Below are 22,045 nucleotides of genomic sequence, written 5' to 3' on the forward strand. Positions count from 1 at the left end.
TTCTTTTTTCAGATCCTCAGAGAGTTCTTTGCCATGAGGTGCCATGTTGAACTTACGGTTACCAGTATGAGAGAGTGAGAGCGATAGAACCAGATTTAATACACCTGCTCCCCATTGACACCTGAGACCTTGTAACACTAATAAGTCACATGACATCGGGGAGGGAAAATGGCTAATTGGGCCCAATTTGGACATTCTCACTTGGGGGTGTACTTATTTTTGTTGCCAGCGGTTTAGACATTAATGGCTGTGTGTTGAGTTATTTTGAGGGGACAGCAAATTTACACTGTTATACAATCTCTACACTCACTACTTTACATTGTAGCAAAGTTTCATTTCCTCAGTGTTGTCACTAGGGATGGGCCGAACACCCCCGGGTTCGGTTCGCACCAGAAGATGCGAACAGGCAAAAAATTTGTTCAGACACGCGAACACCGTGTGTTTGGGGACCCGGGTCCTGCCCCAGGGGACATGTATCAATGCTAAAAAAGTTTTAGAAACTGCCGTTTTTTTTCAGGAGCAGTGATTTTAATCATGCTTAAAGTGAAACAATAAAAGTGTAATATTCCTTTAAATTTCATACCTGGGGGGTGTCTATAGTACGCCTGTAAAGGGGCGCATGTTTCCCATATTTACAACAGTCCGAGAGCAAAATGACATTTCTAAAGGAAAAAAGTAATTTAAAAGTACTTGCAGCTATGATGAATTGTCGGTCCCGACAATACACATAAAAGTTCATTGATAAAAACTGCATGGGATTCCCCCACAGGGGAACCCCGAACAAAAATTTAAAAAAAAAAAATGCGCGGGGGTCCCCCCAAATTCCATACCAGGCCCTTCAGGTCTGGTATGGATATTAAGGGGAACCCCGCGCCAAAATAAAAAAACATGGCGTGGCGTCCCCCTCAAAATCCATACCAGACCCTTATCCAAGCATGCAACCTGGCAGGCCGCAGGAAAAGAGGGGGGACAAGAGAGCGCTCCCCCTCCTGAACCGTACCAGGCCACATGCCCTCAACATTGGGAGGGTGCCTTGGGGTAGCCCCCCAAAGCACCTTGTCCCCATGGTGATGGGGAGAAGGGCCTCATCCCCACAACCCTTGTACGGTGGTTGTGGGGGTCTGCAGGCAGGGGGCTTATTGGAATCTGGAAGCCCCCTTTAACAAGGGGACCCCAGATCGCTAGGGATGTCCCCGTGCATCAGAGGGGGGCGGGGTTGCCCGGCGACATCATCATGTGGCCCCGCCCTCAGTTATAAAGGAGCTGTCACCTGAGAGCGGCAGGTCATTACAACGGGTGCCTCCCATGAAGGCAGATCGGCGGCGTGCAGCTTTTTTTTTTTCTTTTTCGGTCTGTCAGAGCGCGAAAAGAAGAAGACTCCGTGGGACAATTTTTTTAAAAATAAAGGACTTGTCCCAAGGCGTGTATTGTGGTTTTTTTTTACCATTTGCACACATTTTTTGTGAAATGGTAGGGGTACATTTGTACCCCGTTACCATTTCACACAGGGGGAGGCCTGGATCTGGGGGTCTCCTTGTTAAAGGGGGCTTCCAGATTCCGATAAGCCCCCCGCCCGCAGACCCCCACAAACACCGGGCAAGGGTTGTGGGGATGAGGCCCTTCTCCCCATCAACATGGGGACAAGGTGCTTTGGGTGGCTATTCCAAAGCACCCTCCCAATGTTGAGGGCATGTGGCCTGGTACGGTTCAGGAGGGGGGGCGCTCTCTCATCCCCCCTCTTTTCCTGCAGCTTGCCAGGTTGTTGCTTGGATAAGGTTCTGGTATGGATTTTTGGGGGGACCCCACGCCATTTTTTTAAAAAATTTTGGCGCGGGGTTCCCCTTAAAATCCATACCAGACCTGAAGGGTCTGGTATGGATTTTGAGGGGGACCCCCACGCCATTTTTTTTTTAATTTTGGCGTGGGGTTCCCCTTAATATTCATACCAGACCTGAAGGGCCTGGTATGGAATTTGGGGGGACCCCCACGCATTTTTTTTTAAAATTTTGGTTCGGGGTTCCCCTGTGGGGGAATCCCATGCCGTTTTTATCAATGAACTTTTAAGTGTGCACACAAGTGTGATAACACAGAGAGGTAAAGAGTCTGTGAAGTGATCAGGAAAATGTCCATAGGTGATAATAAAGCTGAATCACAGTGTGCGCCTTCCACCAGTCAGTAGGACTTCACCATGTGTTAACACTCTCCCCCTAGGGGGTCAAACTCACCAAATATGCAAGTTTTAAAAGCCTCCAAGAGAAAAGGGTCTCCTTAGCACATCTCTCTCAGTACCACTCCAGGGGGTTCAGGGGGGGTCACAACTCCAAACAGATAAATGCCAAAGAGAGAAAGTATGCACATAGCGTAATTCTGTTTATTAAGATGAACCCCACAAACTTCACAAAACACCCCTCAACCAATATACGTACAAAATCAAAGCAGTCAATCAAGCAAAAAAGGAGTATTGCGTGTCACCGTTCAGAAGATCCAGCCGGCTCGGTATCAAGGGGAACAGATCACTTCCTGGTTTGTGGAACAGGCTGAGGTGGAACGCATACCTCACTTCCGGCGTCGTGTAAGCCACGCCCTGACGCGTTTCGTCATATCCTGACTTCGACAGAGGGCGTGGCTACACGGCGCAGTAAGAGGTTTATATCGCCCACCCCACTCCGAGCCACCAATCACAGAGCATCCAGCCCGACGTCAGGCGCAAGACGTCAGACAGGAAACTAAGCTGCGGCTCAGCACAAGGAGAAGAGGGGGGCGTACTCAACCTCACTGCACATATCAAATGACAGTGCCAATGTGTCAGGATCCATGAGCGATCACTCGTCTCATAATCCCACACAGAGCGCACGCCTATAGAGTCACCAGCCGGCATACGTGATAATAAACACATGGATGCCGCTGCAGTTAATTGAAAAAGACATAATTATAAACACTATAAAAGCAATAATAGACATGATAAGATCCTAATAGTGCAATAAACGCTTGTAAACTATGATTACATAGATTAAACAGATAACAACAAGCGTAAATCTTTGGGCAGTATGCATTATAAAACACACCCTCATAAAGGGGTATGCAGGTCAGATACAAACAGGCTAATAGTAAACTAACAAGCATTACAAAAATATGCGCAAGTAAACATATATCATAACAAAATACCACACATATAAACATTGAGCATCATAATGGGGGTCATAATGAATAAATGGCATTATAAATAGATAAATGACATAAGTTAAGAAACTCTATCCAAAAAATGATCCTTGCTCATATAATAATCACTGTCATCATCATTACTACAAAAAATAATAAAAAATTATTTTTAAAAAAAAATAAAAAATATTAATTTAAAAATCACTGATAAAACAATTAATGTCTAGGTCAACATTTAACCCCTTTGGCGATAAAGAATCCACCGAAAATATCCACTGGGTCTCTCTTTGTGAGAGATCACGGACCAGATTGGAACCCCTCCATTTCGGCTTGAGATGGTCAATACCCCAAAACTTAAGACCTGACGGGTCCTGATTGTGCATAAGCTTAAAATGGAGAGACACGTTGTGGTCTTTAAAGCCCAGTTTGATGTTGGCTATATGCTCTGCAATTCTTATTCTCAAAAGCCTTTTTGTGCGCCCAATATAAATCAGACCGCACGGGCATTGCAGAGCATAAACCACATGTGAGGTGTTGCATGTAATGAATTCGCCAATAGCGAATTCCCTCCCATTAGAGGTCGACACGAAATTTTCAACAGCCCTAAGGGGCCTGCTGACCTCTCTGCACGCCCGACATCTTCTGCAACTAAAAAAACCTTTTCTATCCCAGAAAGTGGGCAACCTGGATGGAGGATCAAGTACTTTCTGCACTATTTTGTCAGCAAAGCTTAGCGACCTTCTATAGACAAATTTGGGTCTAGGTGGCAAGACGGGATGGAGAACTTTATCCATCAGCAACACATGCCAGTGGGCCGAAATGATGCCCTCCACCTCCCTATACTGGGAGTGGAATTCTGAAATAAAGCTCCATTCATGACCTTCTCTAGCCGTTGGACGTGGGGCTTCATCCAGTAGAGAACATCTCGGTTGAAGAGCTAATTCATTGATAATGGAATCCAACACCCTCTCTTGATACCCCTTCTCCATGAATTTTTTCTTTATAACTTGAGCTTGTATCAGAAAATCGATATCTTCCGAACAGTTCCTTTTTACTCTTGTGAGTTGTCCCTTAGGGATGTTCTTAAGCCACATCGGGTGATGGCCGCTAGTAGTGGGTAGGTAGCTGTTGGAATCCGTGGGCTTAAAATATACTTTAGTTGCTAAACAATTCCCTTTCCTAAAAATGGTGACATCAAGAAAGTGTATGTCACTCAGACTAGCCTCACTAGTCAATACAATATTGTTCGTATTAGAGTTAAGTTCTCTCAGAAATTCATGAAGACTATCACTAGTACCGTCCCAGATAAAAAATAAATCGTCGATATACCTCCTGTATAGCAGTAATTGGTGACGGGCGACCGAGAAGATAGTTTTGTCCTCCCACTCACTCATGAACAAGTTTGCTATACTCGGGGCAAATTTTGCTCCCATAGCTACACCTCTACACTGGGAGTAAAACTGGTCATTAAACCAAAAAAAGTTGTGACCTAAACAAAAATCTAAAGCATTTCTAATAAAAACTTTATGACTGTGTGGCAAGTCATCACGCTGGGACAAAGCCCAATTCAGGGCTAAAAGAGCATCATCGTGTTGGATCACTGAATACAGTGATGCAACGTCTGCAGTTACTAAGTAAACTTCTTGTTTCCCTGTTAAGTCTATCTGCTGAAGAATTTGCAGAAGGCTTTTAGTGTCCCTAAGATATGCCTTGGTGCATATAACACTGTCTTGCAGGAAATGGTCCAGGTATTGGCCCATACGAGATGTAATTGAGCCAATCCTGTTCACGATTGGCCTGCCTGGGGGGTTGTTCAGGTCTTTATGAATCTTCGGTAGAGTGTAGATCGTGGGGATCCTACTACTACTTGGCACAAGATACTTTTTCTCACGACTAGATAATACACCTAAAGCATACCCACTTTCAACCAGATTTCTCAAATCCTTCTCATACTGTACGGAAGGGTCTCTGGCCAATTTAACGTAAGTATTGTTATCGTTCAGCATTTCAGTAAGCTGATTGTGATAAAACTGTTTATCTAAAATAACAACTCCTCCTCCCTTATCGGCAGGTCTAATAACAATATCCTTCCTTTTTTTCCAGCATAGTGATCCCATCTACTAAATATTGAGGGTTTACATTCTTTTTCGGTACTATACGCTCTAGGTCACGCGTCACTAGCCCTTTAAACACATCAATATTCTGGTTCGCACTATTCAGGGGATTAAACAGGGACTTATTCCTTAGTCCACTATCAATTGGCGCCGAGGCAAAAGCTGTAGCACTGACAGGTTGGGAATTTTTATTCAAAAAATATTTTTTAATATTAATCTTTCTGATGTACTTGTGTACATCAATGAAGACATTAAATTTATTGATCGGCCTTTTAAGGCCGCATTTTAAGCCCAGATGCAAAATATTCGTTTCCTTGTGAGATAAAACTGCACTGCTCAAATTAAAAATACCGCCTAATCCTGCTCTCTCCTTCTTTTTCTGGACCCTTCGTCCTGCCCTGCAGCCCCTTGTTCTCCTCTCCATGAATTGGGATGTCGGGCATAATCCCTCTCCCATTGGGGGTACTCCCTCCACTGTGGTTCCACATATGTCTGTCTCAATTGTGGATGGGAGGGGGGCCTCCCCCTGCGTTGAGGGTAACCCCGACCACGTTTCTGCCAGCTCCTCCCCCTCCCTAAAAAAGGACGAGGGGAATGGTAATTAATTCTTTCACCATTATCCCTCAGGGGTTCATACCTGTTATATACAGGGACTTGGTACTGGCTATTAGAGGGTGCAGGGTAAAGGGGATTACTAGGTATATTTCTCCTGTCATCCGATCCCCCATGTCCCACACCACCCCTAACTGGGGTAGAATACATGTGGGGGGGACGAATCGGTACATCTTCCCTTCCTCCATCCACTCCAGATGGCAAGGTGCTTGGTGCATTGTTTGAGGGGTGCGCTGTTTGTACAGACCCTCTCCTAAAATTAGCCCGCTCATTGTTCTTATCTTGTTGCCAAAGATACACAGAGCCTGACCTGAAGTCAGCCAAATCTCTCTGGAACTTCTTGGCTTTCTTTTTCTGTGTTTCCTTATCAACCTTTTCAAGTTTCTTTTTAATACGGATATTGAAATCCACCACTTGTTGTGAGTCCTTAATTGGATCTAATTGTAAACGAAACTCATTGATTTTACCCTCTAAGATAGACATCTTCTTACGCTTACGTGCAAGAACCAAATCCTGCAACTTGAATCCCATACCCGTAAAGAAGTCATACCACTCTTTCATGGACTCTGGATCGTCCAGCCCATCTTGGGGGACTACATCCCACCTAAGGCTCCTAACTATAATTTTTTCTTTGACATACTGTTCAAACGCACAGATGTCCCACCATGTATGATGTTTTTGAGTAGTAGAACTATAGATATTGGAAATGTGTTTGCAGTCAATGGGCAGACTACTGCACAAACTAACATTAACGGTTTACTTACTTCTTTGGGAAATGCATTAGAAAAACAGGTCCGCACATGGTGGGACATCTGTGAATTAATTACCATTCCCCTCGTCCTTTTTTAGGGAGGGGGAGGAGCTGGCAGAAACGTGGTCGGGGTTACCCTCAACGCAGGGGGAGGCCCCCCTCCCATCCACAATCGAGACAGACATATGTGGAACCACAGTGGAGGGAGTACCCCCAATGGGAGAGGGATTATGCCCGACATCCCAATTCATGGAGAGGAGAACAAGGGGCTGCAGGGCAGGACGAAGGGTCCAGAAAAAGGAGAGAGCAGGATTAGGCGGTATTTTTAATTTGAGCAGTGCAGTTTTATCTCACAAGGAAACGAATATTTTGCATCTGGGCTTAAAATGCGGCCTTAAAAGGCCGATCAATAAATTTAATGTCTTCATTGATGTACACAAGTACATCAGAAAGATTAATATTAAAAAATATTTTTTGAATAAAAATTCCCAACCTGTCAGTGCTACAGCTTTTGCCTCGGCGCCAATTGATAGTGGACTAAGGAATAAGTCCCTGTTTAATCCCCTGAATAGTGCGAACCAGAATATTGATGTGTTTAAAGGGCTAGTGACGCGTGACCTAGAGCGTATAGTACCGAAAAAGAATGTAAACCCTCAATATATATTAGATGGGATCACTATGCTGGAAAAAAGGAAGGATATTGTTATTAGACCTGCCGATAAGGGAGGAGGAGTTGTTATTTTAGATAAACAGTTTTATCACAATCAGCTTACTGAAATGCTGAACGATAACAATACTTACGTTAAATTGGCCAGAGACCCTTCCGTACAGTATGAGAAGGATTTGAGAAATCTGGTTGAAAGTGGGTATGCTTTAGGTGTATTATCTAGTCGTGAGAAAAAGTATCTTGTGCCAAGTAGTAGTAGGATCCCCACGATCTACACTCTACCGAAGATTCATAAAGACCTGAACAACAACCCAGGCAGGCCAATCGTGAACGGGATTGGCTCAATTACATCTCGTATGGGCCAATACCTGGACCATTTCCTGCAAGACAGTGTTATATGCACCAAGGCATATCTTAGGGACACTAAAAGCCTTCTGCAAATTCTTCAGCAGATAGACTTAACAGGGAAACAAGAAGTTTACTTAGTAACTGCAGACGTTGCATCACTGTATTCAGTGATCCAACACGATGATGCTCTTTTAGCCCTGAATTGGGCTTTGTCCCAGCGTGATGACTTGCCACACAGTCATAAAGTTTTTATTAGAAATGCTTTAGATTTTTGTTTAGGTCACAACTTTTTTTGGTTTAATGACCAGTTTTACTCCCAGTGTAGAGGTGTAGCTATGGGAGCAAAATTTGCCCCGAGTATAGCAAACTTGTTCATGAGTGAGTGGGAGGACAAAACTATTTTCTCGGTCGCCCGTCACCAATTACTGCTATACAGGAGGTATATCGACGATTTATTTTTTATCTGGGACGGTACTAGTGATAGTCTTCATGAATTTCTGAGAGAACTTAACTCTAATACGAACAATATTGTATTGACTAGTGAGGCTAGTCTGAGTGACATACACTTTCTTGATGTCACCATTTTTAGGAAAGGGAATTGTTTAGCAACTAAAGTATATTTTAAGCCCACGGATTCCAACAGCTACCTACCCACTACTAGCGGCCATCACCCGATGTGGCTTAAGAACATCCCTAAGGGACAACTCACAAGAGTAAAAAGGAACTGTTCGGAAGATATCGATTTTCTGATACAAGCTCAAGTTATAAAGAAAAAATTCATGGAGAAGGGGTATCAAGAGAGGGTGTTGGATTCCATTATCAATGAATTAGCTCTTCAACCGAGATGTTCTCTACTGGATGAAGCCCCACGTCCAACGGCTAGAGAAGGTCATGAATGGAGCTTTATTTCAGAATTCCACTCCCAGTATAGGGAGGTGGAGGGCATCATTTCGGCCCACTGGCATGTGTTGCTGATGGATAAAGTTCTCCATCCCGTCTTGCCACCTAGACCCAAATTTGTCTATAGAAGGTCGCTAAGCTTTGCTGACAAAATAGTGCAGAAAGTACTTGATCCTCCATCCAGGTTGCCCACTTTCTGGGATAGAAAAGGTTTTTTTAGTTGCAGAAGATGTCGGGCGTGCAGAGAGGTCAGCAGGCCCCTTAGGGCTGTTGAAAATTTCGTGTCGACCTCTAATGGGAGGGAATTCGCTATTGGCGAATTCATTACATGCAACACCTCACATGTGGTTTATGCTCTGCAATGCCCGTGCGGTCTGATTTATATTGGGCGCACAAAAAGGCTTTTGAGAATAAGAATTGCAGAGCATATAGCCAACATCAAACTGGGCTTTAAAGACCACAACGTGTCTCTCCATTTTAAGCTTATGCACAATCAGGACCCGTCAGGTCTTAAGTTTTGGGGTATTGACCATCTCAAGCCGAAATGGAGGGGTTCCAATCTGGTCCGTGATCTCTCACAAAGAGAGACCCAGTGGATATTTTCGGTGGATTCTTTATCGCCAAAGGGGTTAAATGTTGACCTAGACATTAATTGTTTTATCAGTGATTTTTAAATTAATATTTTTTATTTTTTTTTAAAAATAATTTTTTATTATTTTTTGTAGTAATGATGATGACAGTGATTATTATATGAGCAAGGATCATTTTTTGGATAGAGTTTCTTAACTTATGTCATTTATCTATTTATAATGCCATTTATTCATTATGACCCCCATTATGATGCTCAATGTTTATATGTGTGGTATTTTGTTATGATATATGTTTACTTGCGCATATTTTTGTAATGCTTGTTAGTTTACTATTAGCCTGTTTGTATCTGACCTGCATACCCCTTTATGAGGGTGTGTTTTATAATGCATACTGCCCAATGATTTACGCTTGTTGTTATCTGTTTAATCTATGTAATCATAGTTTACAAGCGTTTATTGCACTATTAGGATCTTATCATGTCTATTATTGCTTTTATAGTGTTTATAATTATGTCTTTTTCAATTAACTGCAGCGGCATCCATGTGTTTATTATCACGTATGCCGGCTGGTGACTCTATAGGCGTGCGCTCTGTGTGGGATTATGAGACGAGTGATCGCTCATGGATCCTGACACATTGGCACTGTCATTTGATATGTGCAGTGAGGTTGAGTACGTCCCCCTCTTCTCCTTGTGCTGAGCCGCAGCTTAGTTTCCTGTCTGACGTCTTGCGCCTGACGTCGGGCTGGATGCTCTGTGATTGGTGGCTCGGAGTGGGGTGGGCGATATAAACCTCTTACTGCGCCGTGTAGCCACGCCCTCTGTCGAAGTCAGGATATGACGAAACGCGTCAGTGTGTGGCTTACACGACGCCGGAAGTGAGGTATGCGTTCCACCTCAGCCTGTTCCACAAACCAGGAAGTGATCTGTTCCCCTGGATACCGAGCCGGCTGGATCTTCTGAACGGTGACACGCAATACTCCTTTTTTGCTTGATTGACTGCTTTGATTTTGTACGTATATTGGTTGAGGGGTGTTTTGTGAAGTTTGTGGGGTTCATCTTAATAAACAGAATTACGCTATGTGCATACTTTCTCTCTTTGGCATTTATCTGTTTGGAGTTGTGACCCCCCCCTGAACCCCCTGGAGTGGTACTGAGAGAGATGTGCTAAGGAGACCCTTTTCTCTTGGAGGCTTTTAAAACTTGCATATTTGGTGAGTTTGACCCCCTAGGGGGAGAGTGTTAACACATGGTGAAGTCCTACTGACCGATGGAAGGCGCACACTGTGATTCAGCTTTATTATCACCTATGGACATTTTCCTGATCACTTCACAGACTCTTTACCTCTCTGTGTTATCACACTTGTGTGCGCAGTTGGCCGCATGATTTTATTATATGTTTTTGCTCAACAAAAGAGCTGTTTGTAGTTTATGTTTACTTATTGTTTATATATACTATTACTTTGTATTGTATGTCTTTTTAAACGGCTGCTGTTTTTTGTGAACATTTAGTGTAGAAACTGAGTGTCTATACCTCCTCCATTCTATAGTTCTGCTCTCTTATCTTTGGACATCAATTTATCCATTTGGCGCTGAGCGGTGTGCTGCAGGCCCGAGCAAACCTTCCCCCTAGAACTTTTAAGTGTATTGCCGGACCGACAATTCATTAATAGCCGTGAGTACTTTTAAATGACTTTTTTTCCTTTAGAAATGTAATTTTGCTCTCGGACTGTTGTATACATGGGAAACATGCGTCCCTTTACAGGCATACTATAGACACCCCCCCAGGTATGAAATTTAAAGGAATATTACACTTTTATTGTTTCACTTTAGGCATTATTAAAATCACTGCTCCTGAAAAAAACGGCTGTTTTTAAAACTTTTTTTGCATTGATACATGTCCCCTGGGGCAGGACCTGGGTCCCCAAACACTTTTTATGACAATACCATGCATATAAGCCTTTAAAATTAGCACTTTTGATTTCTCCTATAGACTTTTAAAGGGTGTTCCGCGGCTTTCTAATATGCCGCAAACACCCCAAATTGTTCGCTATTCAGCGAACGGGCGAACACCCGATGTTCGAGTTGAACTTACATTTCGACTTGAACATCGGGACCATCCCTAGTTTTCACATGAAAAGATATAATACAATATTTACAAAAATGTGAGGGGTGTACTCACTTTTGTGAGATACTGTATATATTGTATCACGTACAGACTGATAGCTATCATATTTTAATTTTACAAGCTGTCAAATTTTGGGACACAAAGTCCAATCAGCCTCTGCCCCAGATGATCTACCTTCCAATGTTACTGTCATTAAATGGCACTGGAATGCAAAGGATACCGGAGCTTCTTAACTGCATCTTCATCAATGGTTCCTCGGCTGTTGTAGACCAAGACACTGCTTAGCAAGACAGACAGACAAAAAATCTTCAGGTCATTTTTTCTATCTCCCTGTAAAACAATAATGCCCTCAGGTTACTTGAAGTTTACTACTTAAGTGTTGAGGTTGATCACAGATATACGGTATAAAAAACTAGAACCCACACAATGAGAGGGTTTTGGCAATCGGACCTGAAAGCAGCAACACTACTTCTCTTCATAGGGACTTGGCGTTCTTCTCAACTTTTGGGACATACTACTTTTTATAACATAGATAACAGGAAAATCCAATTCTGATGTTTATTAATTTAAATATTTTGGTGTCTTCTCTATAACTAATAATTCTATACAGGAATACAATCAAATACACATATACTGTATATATGAGCTGTTTCACCTGCCAAGGATTTGTATTCTTATTATTCAGTTGCCCGCACCACACATCACCGTCAGGTCTGTGGCTTTAGTTTTTTTCCTCTGCAGATTACATTACAATACAATACAATACAATACAATACAGCTCAGTCACCCACCTACTTCAGCCTGCTGATTGGACAATGAAAAAATAAAAACACCAGATGTGATGATCATTTGACTTCCCTCCAGTTGGCCAGATGGTCAGATTGGCACCACCAACACAGTGCAACATAACCCAACTGACTTGCATTGATAGCCCTTCCTCTCCCAGTCTCAGTTATCCCTAATATTCAGGAAATTGCACTGTTGTACTGTATTTATTAAAACATTAATGTAAAACAAATGTATGAATGTGAGTTAGGGACCTTCGTTTTTAAGTTCCTTGAGGGCAGGGACTGATGCGAGTGTTTTATCAGTGCAAAACACTGCTTAAATTGTTGGCGTTATACAAGTACCTGTAATAAAAAAGCAAATAAATCTGTCGAAGTTATTTAATCAAAACTTACTTTACGGACATTCCCCAGACCTTCTGTGTCCAGCAGGACCAAGGTGTGGTCTTTCATTGTGGGATGAGGGACACACCACATCCAGATACCTTTGGTCTTTGCTTGCACAGCGGCACTCAGCTCGAAACCTGAAAGCAGAGGATATTCCTGGATACATACAGTATGTCAGTAGATCTAAAGGCCCATTCGCATTTATGAGTTGCAGTAGCATGTGATGCACGCGTTGCCACAGATCACAGCAACTTGTGATGTCATTCATTGTGACATCATACCCAAACACAGTGTCACAGTACCAGTACCACAACACATACAGTGCCTTAAAAAAGTATTCATACCCCCTGAAGTTTTCCACATTTTGTCATGTTACAACCAGAAACGTAAATGTATTTTATTGGGATTTTATGCGATAGACCAACACAAAGTGGCACATAATTGTGAAGTGGAAGGAAAATGATAAATGCTTTTCAACATGTGTTACAAATAAATATGTGAAAAGTGTGAGGGGGGCATTTCTATTCAGCCCCCTCTGAGTCAATACTTTGTAGAACCGCCTTTCACAGCAATTACAGCTGCAAGTCTTTTTGGGGATGTCTCTACCAGCTTTGCACATCTAGAGAGGGACATTTTTGCCATTTTTCTTTGCAGAATAGCTCAAGCTCTGTCAGATTGGATGGAGAGCGTCTGTGAAAAGCAATATTCACGTCTTTTCATTGTAGCTCTGGCTGTATGTTTAGGCTCTAACAGGTTTTCTTCTAATGCCGCGTACACACGACCTCTTTTGCCGTCAGAATAAACTCCGAAGGTTTCTCCGATGGAACTCCAACAGAATTCCATTCAAGCGGTCTTGCCTACACACGGTCAAACCAAAGTCCGACCGTCCAAAATGCGGTGACATACAACACTTACGACGGGACTAGAAAAAGGAAGTTCAATAGCCGGGTAGCCAATAGCTTCTGCCTCATACTTGCTTCAGAGCATGCGTCGGTTATGGTCTGTCGGAACAACATACAGACGATCGGTTTTCTGGATAGGAATTGGTTCCGTTGGAAATATTTAGAACATGTTCCATTTCTAGGTCCGTCAGAATTAAAAAAAAAAAAGTCCGATGAGGCCTACACATGATCGGAATAGACGATGAAAAGCTTCCGTCTGACTTTTTCTGTAGGACATTCCGCTCGTGTGTATGCGGTTTAAGCTTGCCCTGTATTTGGCTCCATCCATCTTCCCATCAACTCTGACCAGCTTCCCTGTCCCTGCTGAAGAAAAGCATCCCCACAACATGATGCTGCCACCACCATGTTTCACGGATGGTGTGTTCAGGGTAATGTACAGTGTTAGTTTTCCGCCGCACGTAGTGCTTTGCTTTTAGGCCAAAAGTTCAATTTTGGTCTCATCTGACCAGAGCACCTTCTTCCACATGTTTGCTGTGTCCTCCACATGGCTTCTTGCAAACTGCAAACGGGACTTCTTATGGCTCTCTTTTACCAATGGCTTTCTTCTTGCCACTCTTCCATAAAGGCCAGATTTGTGGAGAACACGACTAATAGTTGTCCTGTGGACAGATTCTCCCTCCTGAGCTCCTCCAGAGTTACCATGGACCTCTTGGCTGATGAATGCTCTCCTTGCCCGGCCTGTCAGTTTAGGTGGACGGCCATGTCTTGGTAGGTTTGCAGTTGTGCCATACTCTTTCCATTTTCGGATGATGGATTGAACAGAGCTCCGTGAGATGTTCAAAGCTTGGGAGATTTTGTTATAACCTAACCCTGCTTTAAACTTCTCCACAACTTAACCCCAGACCTGTCTGGTGTGTTCCTTGGCCTTCATGATGCTGTTTGTTCACTAAGGTTCTCTAACAAATCTCCGAGGGCTTCACAGAACAGCTGTATTTATACGGAGAATAAATTACACAAAGGTGGACTCGATTTACTAATTACAGTAGGTGACTTCTGAAGGCAATTGGTTCCATTAGATTTTAGTTAGGGGTATCAGAGTAAAGGGGGCTGAATACCAATGCACCTCCACACTTTTCACACATTTACTTGTAAAAAAATTGGAAAACCATTTATCATTTTCCTTCCACTTCACAATTCTGTGACACTTTGTGTTGGTCTATCACATAAAATCCCAATACAATACGTTTGTGGTTGTTACGTTTGTGGTTGTAACATGACAAAATGTGGAACATTTCAAGGGGTATGAATACTTTGTCAAGGCACTGTATGCTGTACATTGTGGTGTCTTGTGTTAACAAATGATCTGATTTATATAAAGTGCACTGCCAGCCCCTTAAAAATGAATTGGCTGCCTTAATGCAGCACAATTTAATACGCAGTAAGATGTTCCATTTACTAAGTTGCTTTAACACAGCGCATGGTGTAAATTCTCCTTTAAAGTGATTGTAAAGTCTCATTTTTTTTTTAAAATAACAAACACGTCATACTTACCTCCTCTGTGCAGTTGGTTTTGCACAGAGCAGCCCGGATTCTCCTCTTCTCGGGTTCCTCTTTGCTGCTACTTGCCCCTCCATCCTGGTAAGCAGCAAGCTGCTTGCTGTGGGGGACACCCGAGACAAGTCACAGCTCCCTGTGTCCAATCAGACACGGAGCTGTCATTCAGCCCTGCCCCCTCTCTCTCCTGATTGACTAACTGACTTTAATTGACAGCCGTGGGGGCCAATGGCACCGCTGTTGTGTCTCAGCCAATCAGGAGGGAGAGTCTCGGATGGCCGAGACACTAGTGGACATCGCTTAACAGAGATGGGGCTCAGGTAAGTATTAGGGGGGCTGCTACACACAGAAGGCGTTTTATCTTAATGCATAGAATGCATTAGGATAAAAAAAAAACCTTCTGCCTTTACAACTCCTTTAACCATTTTACTGCCACCAATGTACATTGTATGTTGGTGGCAGTGGGAGGTTTTAGACACACACCTGGCAGCTGCAGCCACTGGGAGTTTGTGTAAATCTTAGAAACTCACTGTGAGATGGAAGTGATCCCACAGCTGTGCAGCTGCCGGATTGCTTCCACACACCTCAGTAACAGCCATCACCACCATCTGCGGGCCCATCTGTGGGCCCAGGACAAGCATGACGGGTGCTGCCAGGTTGCCCATGGAAAATATTAGGTATCAAAGTTTGTTGCCATGTCATGGGCAATCGCAATTGGCTTGTTGGGTATCTACTCAGCAAAACCTCATCTTTTAGATATTATCAAAAAATGTGGTAACATACTGTCAGGGCTGGGCTCAGCCCTTCCTTCTCTGAGCTGGCCGCTCAGCTGTCGGCTAATTGCCAGCTCCCATCTCTCTCCACAGTTACCCAGCTGTTGTTGATTCTGCTCGTCAGTCCTGCCTACTCCTGCCTATTAGATTGTAAGCTCTTCTGAGCAGGGCCCTCTTAATCCTCCTGTATTTTATTGTATTATAACTGTATTGTCTCCCTTTTATATTGTAAAGCGCTGCGTAAACTGTTGGCGCTATATAAATCCTGTATAATAATAATAATTAAAGCCTTCAAGCTCACTTGATCACTGCCTTCACCTTTGTCGACATTACAGAGACTTTCTCCTGTGTTCCTGTTGAAGATTTGCTCGGCTGACATCCCTTCTGGCTCCTGATCCGACATCCCTTCTGGCTCCTAAACTACTACGTTTACCTCTGGCTCTCTGACATTGGCTTGGCTGACTACCTGATCCGGTTACTGAACTCTGGCTTGTTTTGACCACGCTTTCTCTGTTTACTTTTTTATTATTATTAAACAAGTGTGATTTAACTATACTTCTGTCTCAGTCTGATTCATGGTTCCTGATACATACTGCTCAGGTGGACCTGTCTAGTGCTTGAAGACTTTTGGTCAGCAGTTTTTCTCCTGATATCCGATGTTACTGATATTGTATGCACTCCAGATCCTAGGTTGGCATTTCTGGGAGTGGGCATTGATGCATGGCCTTCAAATTTTTATACTGTACTCACTCGTTAATAACAGCAAGACTTTCTATTGATAGAAACTGGAAACAGACTACCCCACCAATGCTTTATACTACAGTCTAAATACTTCTTTAGAATATATGTTTGCCAGAGTTGATTTCACTCAACATAAATTCCAACGCCATTACTCACCATGGTTACTTAATACTAACATCTATATTACGTTTTAAGTTAGCACTTGACTTTTTGTTCTTTGATCCATAAGCGTTTAATTGAGTACCAACAAGTATATCTTCCTTTCTGCTACCCAAAGACTACCAGGGATCTGGAAACTCTTGTATATGCATCTTAAATCCTTATTTAAGGATTGCTCGGGGGAGCACATTGCATGGGGCTTCTATCCTTAAGGCTTCTTTCTCTAAGTGATTCTGTCTACAAGTGATATGCACTTCATTCTCTGCACTAAGTTCTGCCTCACCTGATCATTCCTTCTGTCTCTTTACAGGTATGTGTCAGCTCATCCACATCTTCCACCGTTAACTGAAATTGGGATCTGCCTGCTGTCTCTGTGTGTGTGTCTCTGGTATATGGCCTTCTCTATCTGTTGCCCTGTGCGAACAACCATGACATTATTTGTTTTTCTAGTCTGTCTTACCTAAGTTTTATGTGTTGATCTTGTCTTGGCCTCTTGCTATTCTGACTTTTGAAGCAAAAAGTTCACTTTGATTGCTAGGCACTCTTATAGTCACTCATGATTAATTAACGAACTCCAACCCCACCCTTATAACAGTATATATTTGAGCATCCTTAAGGGGTGAGCACATTGCTCGGGGAAGCACATTGCATGGGGCTTCTATCCTTAAGGCTTCTTTCTCTAAGTGATTCTGTCTACAAGTGATATGCACTTCATTCTCTGCACTTCAGCGATTGCACGAAGCAAACAAATACAGCAATCTGCACTGGAAAGCAGCTAACAGACTGCAGGTGACCCTGTCTCTCTATTAAGCTCTCCTTCCACTCTGTAACATGTGCTCTCTACCACTGCTTCTGACACTCCTGTCCTCTCTCCTCAAACTCTCTTACCTTCACCCCCCCTCTCCACCCGCCTGCTTATACATATCACCCTGCCTTCTGTCTTCTCCCTACTACTGCTCCTACCAACTCTCGCTCATTCTACATCCATACACTGATAAAACTACTCTAAGACATGCCCCTTCACATAAATCACAGTCCCACATTACCTCCCTCACCCTCCTGCTTCTCCTAATCTCTGGTGACATATCCCCAAACCCTGGGCCACCATCATCTGTCTTTGCCCAACGCTCCCATCCCCCTACACCCTCTGGCAGGAGCCGCAACCCACAGAACTTGGTCTCTATTCCTCTTTCCATAACCAGCCCCCCCTTTTCCTGTGCCCTGTGGAATGCACGCTCTGTCTGCAACAAACTCACCGCCCTCCACGACCTCTTCATCACAAATTCCTTTAACCTACTTGCCATTACTGAAACCTGGCTTCATGAATCGGATACTATTTCTCCTGCTTCCCTCTCCCATGGGGGCCTTCTCTGGACTCACTCCCCCAGACCAAGTGGACGGAAGGGAGGTGGAGTGGGAATCCTTCTAGCCCCATGCAGCACCTATCAGGTTCTTCACCCACCTCCCTCTCTGACACTCTCCTCTTTTGAGGCACACTGCATTCGTCTTTTCTCTCCCATTTCTCTAAGAATTGCTGTCATCTACCGGCCCCCTGGACCGGTATCAGCCTTTCTTGATGACTTCTCTGCCTGGCTACCCTACTTTCTTTCTTCTGAAATCCCCACAATTATTCTTGGGGACTTCAACATCCCTGTCAACACTAACACTACTATTACTTCTAAACTTCTCAGTCTAACCTCATCGCTTGACCTGAAGCAATGGATACAGGCTCCTACCCACTCCAATGGCAACACCCTTGACCTTGCCTTCTCCTATCTGTGCAACCTTTCCAACAAACCACTCCCACTCTCTGATCACCACCTTATTAGTTTTGCTCTCTCCTTGTCTTCCACCTCTTCTCCCTTCAACCGCCTAACAGTTACACGTAGAAACCTTCGCCACCTCAACCCTTCTCTGCTCTACTCTGCTACTGATCACCTCTATGACAAAATCTCCCCCCTGTCCTGCCCCAACCTAGCTACTTTCATCTACAACAGCTCACTGTCTTCCTCCCTAGACAAGCTGGCCCCCTCACTACACGCAGAATTAGGCCCCGACTGCTACAACCCTGGCAAACAGATGACACCAGAAGTCTCAGAAAACGTAGCCGTGCTCTTGAGCGCCTGTGGCATAAGACTAAGACCCAGGAAGACTTCACACAATATAAATCTGCCCTCCTAAAATACTACTCCTGCCTTCATACTGCCAAACAGACCTACTTTATCACACTCATCAACACCTTCTCATCCAGTCCATGTCAACTCTTCTCTACCTTCAACACTCTACTCTGTCCTCCACTACCTCCACCCACCAACTCACTCACTGCGCAGGAGATTGCCAATCACTTCAAAACTAAGATTGATACAATTCATGAGGAGATCGCCAATGCGCAAAAACCTCCCCCATGCAACACCCCATGTCCACAGACACAATCATTACTTCCCTCATTCAACCCTGCTACTATTACTGAGGTTGCTAAATTTTTATCTAGCACTCATCTAACCACTTGCCCTTTGGATCCTTTTCCCTCGCAAATGCTACGCTCACCCTCTGACTCGATTCTACGCTCTCTAACTCACATTTTCAACCTCTCCCTCTCTTGTGGCATCTTCCCAAACTCTCTAAAACATGCGCTAGTCACCCCCATACTAAAAAAGCCCTCACTGGATCCCACCAATCTCAACAACTTACGTCCCATCTCCTTATGCCGCGTACACACGAGCGGACTTTCCGGCATACTTGGTCCGGCGGACCAGAGTGTGCCGGACAATCCGCCCGTGTGTGGGCGGCGGCGGACTTTTCCGGCGGACTTTTTCCCAAAAGCCCGCCGGACCAAGATTTGAAACATGTTTTAAATCTTTCCGTCGGACTCAGTTTCGGGCGGAAAGTCCGCTCGTGTGTGTGCTGGTCCGACGGAAAGCCCGCTCGTGTGTAGGCTGGTCCGACAGACCAAATACGACACGAGGGCAGGGTATTGCATCTCGCGCTCGCTGCAATAGGAAAAACAAATCTTCCTATTGCGGCGAGCGCGGGGCATACCAGGCCCTTAGGTCTGGTATGGATTATAAAGGGGAACCCCGCTACGCCGAAAAAACGGCGTGGGGCCCCCCCTAAAATCCATACCAGACCCCGATCCGAGCACGCAGCCTGGCCGGTCAGGAAAGGGGGTGGGGACGAGCGAGCGCCCCCCCCCCTCCTGAACCGTACCAGGCCGCATGCCCTCAACATGGGGGGTGGGTGCTTTGGGGGAGGGGGGCGCCCTGCGCCCCCCCCCCCAAAGCACCTTGTCCCCATGTTGATGAGGACAAGGGCCTCTTCCCGACAACCCTGGCCGTTGGTTGTCGGGGTCTGCGGGCGGGGGCTTATCGGAATCTGGGAGCCCCCTTTAATAAGGGGGCCCCCAGATCCCGGCCCCCCACCCTATGTAAATGAGTATGGGGTACATGGTACCCCTACCCATTTACCTAGGAAAAAAGTGTAAGTAATAAAACACACTACACAGGTTTTTAAAATATTTTATTAAACAGCTCCGGGGGGGGGGATCTTCCTCCGGCTTCGGGGGTCTTCTTCCGGCTTCGGGGGTCCCTCCGCTTCATCTTCTCCCGGCGTCCGGTTGGTTCTTCTCCGCTCTCCGGCCTCTTCTCCCGGTGTCGCAGGTCTTCGGCCGGCCCCTCCGCTCTCTTCATGTAGCTCTATTGCGAGCGGAGGTCCGGACTTCTGGGCTTCTTGGCTTCTTGGCTTCTTGGCTTGGCTTGGCTTCTCTTCTCTTCCCCCAGATGTTGACACGACGCTCTCTCCGGCTGGACTGGTGTCTGAGGGCTGCGTTGTGACTTATATAGGCGGAGACCCCGCCCCCATATGATGTCACAGTCCCTGGGCATGCTGGGACTGTGACGTTTTAGGGGGCGTGGTCGACCACGCCCCCTAAAACGTCACAGTCCCAGCATGCCCAAGGACTGTGACATCATATGGGGGCGGGGTCTCCGCCTATATAAGTCACAACGCAGCCCTCAGACACCAGTCCAGCCGGAGAGAGCGTCGTGTCAACATCTGGGGGAAGAGAAGAGAAGCCAAGCCAAGCCAAGAAGCCAAGAAGCCCAGAAGTCCGGACCTCCGCTCGCAATAGAGCTACATGAAGAGAGCGGAGGGGCCGACCTGCGACACCGGGAGAAGAGGCCGGAGAGCGGAGAAGAACCAACCGGACGCCGGGAGAAGATGAAGCGGAGGGACCCCCGAAGCCGGAAGAAGATTATTAAAGGGGGCTCCCAGATTCCGATAAGCCCCCGCCCGCAGACCCCGACAACCAACGGCCAGGGTTGTCGGGAAGAGGCCCTTGTCCTCATCAACATGGGGACAAGGTGCTTTGGGGGGGGGGGCGCAGGGCGCCCCCCTCCCCCAAAGCACCCACCCCCCATGTTGAGGGCATGCGGCCTGGTACGGTTCAGGAGGGGGGGGGGGCGCTCGCTCGTCCCCACCCCCTTTCCTGACCGGCCAGGCTGCGTGCTCGGATCGGGGTCTGGTATGGATTTTAGGGGGGACCCCACGCCGTTTTTTCGGCGTAGGGGTTCCCCTTTATAATCCATACCAGACCTAAGGGCCTGGTATGCCCCGCGACGGGGCTCGCAAGGTGTCAATCTAGCCGATAAAAGCGGCAAGATTGACATCCTTTTCTAGTCCCGTCGCACCTGAGTCACGTTCAAAATGAACGGACTTGTCCGTGTGTGGGCAAGTCCGTTCATTCTGAAAGTCCGCCGGAACTCCGGCGAAAGTCCGTCGGAAAGACGGGCGGACTTAGCCCGCCGGAAAATCCCGGCGTGTGTGGGCAAGTCCGTTCGTTTTAAAGTCCGGCGCACCTGGCGGACAAAGTCCGTCGGAAAGTGTGCCGGACCAAGTAGGATAGAAAGTCCGCTCGTGTGTACGCGGCATTACTCTCCTTCTCCTCCAAACTTCTTGAAAGACTGGTCTACAACCGACTAAGCGACCATCTGACCATGAATAAACTTCTTGATCCCCTTCAGTCCGGTTTTCGCCCTCAACACTCCACGGAAACTGCTCTCCTTAAACTCTCAAATGACCTACTAATGGCTAAAGCCAATGGACACTATTCTGTACTACTTCTCCTGGATCTCTCTGCTGCCTTTGACACAGTGGACCACCCCCTCCTCCTCAAAAAACTCCACTCCTTTGGTCTCCGTGACTGCGCTCTTCGCTGGTTCTCATCCTACCAATCCCACCGCTCCTTCAGTGTCACTTACAACTCTACTTCCTCCTCTCCTCTTCCTTTTTCCGTTGGGGTCCCCCAAGGTTCTGTTCTCGGACCTCTCCTTTTCTCAATCTACACCACCTCCTTGGGTCAGTTGATTGCCTCCCACGGCTTTAAATATCATCTCTACGCTGATGACACCCAAATCTATCTCTCCACCCCCCAGCTCTCTCCATCTCTCCTCACGCATTACCAACTTACTAGCAGACATAT

At 45.5% G+C, this 22,045-nt stretch overlaps 1 protein-coding gene across 2 annotated transcripts in view; it reads right to left on the reverse strand.

Moving 5' to 3' along the window:
- The window catches only part of LOC141148192 (guanylate-binding protein 5-like), a 123,605-nt gene that overhangs the window by 60,970 nt on the left and 40,590 nt on the right, over positions 1-22,045 (reverse strand). For both annotated transcript variants that reach the window (XM_073635402.1, XM_073635401.1), the window contains exons 3-4: positions 12,450-12,577; positions 11,489-11,598 (exon numbers count right to left, since the gene is read on the reverse strand). In XM_073635402.1, the coding sequence (XP_073491503.1) occupies positions 11,489-11,598; positions 12,450-12,577 (238 nt within the window). The remainder of the gene's footprint in view (positions 1-11,488; positions 11,599-12,449; positions 12,578-22,045) is intronic.

Source organism: Aquarana catesbeiana, linkage group LG06, assembly GCF_042186555.1.
Source record: "Aquarana catesbeiana isolate 2022-GZ linkage group LG06, ASM4218655v1, whole genome shotgun sequence".
In the NCBI taxonomy this organism is placed as follows: domain Eukaryota; kingdom Metazoa; phylum Chordata; class Amphibia; order Anura; family Ranidae; genus Aquarana; species Aquarana catesbeiana.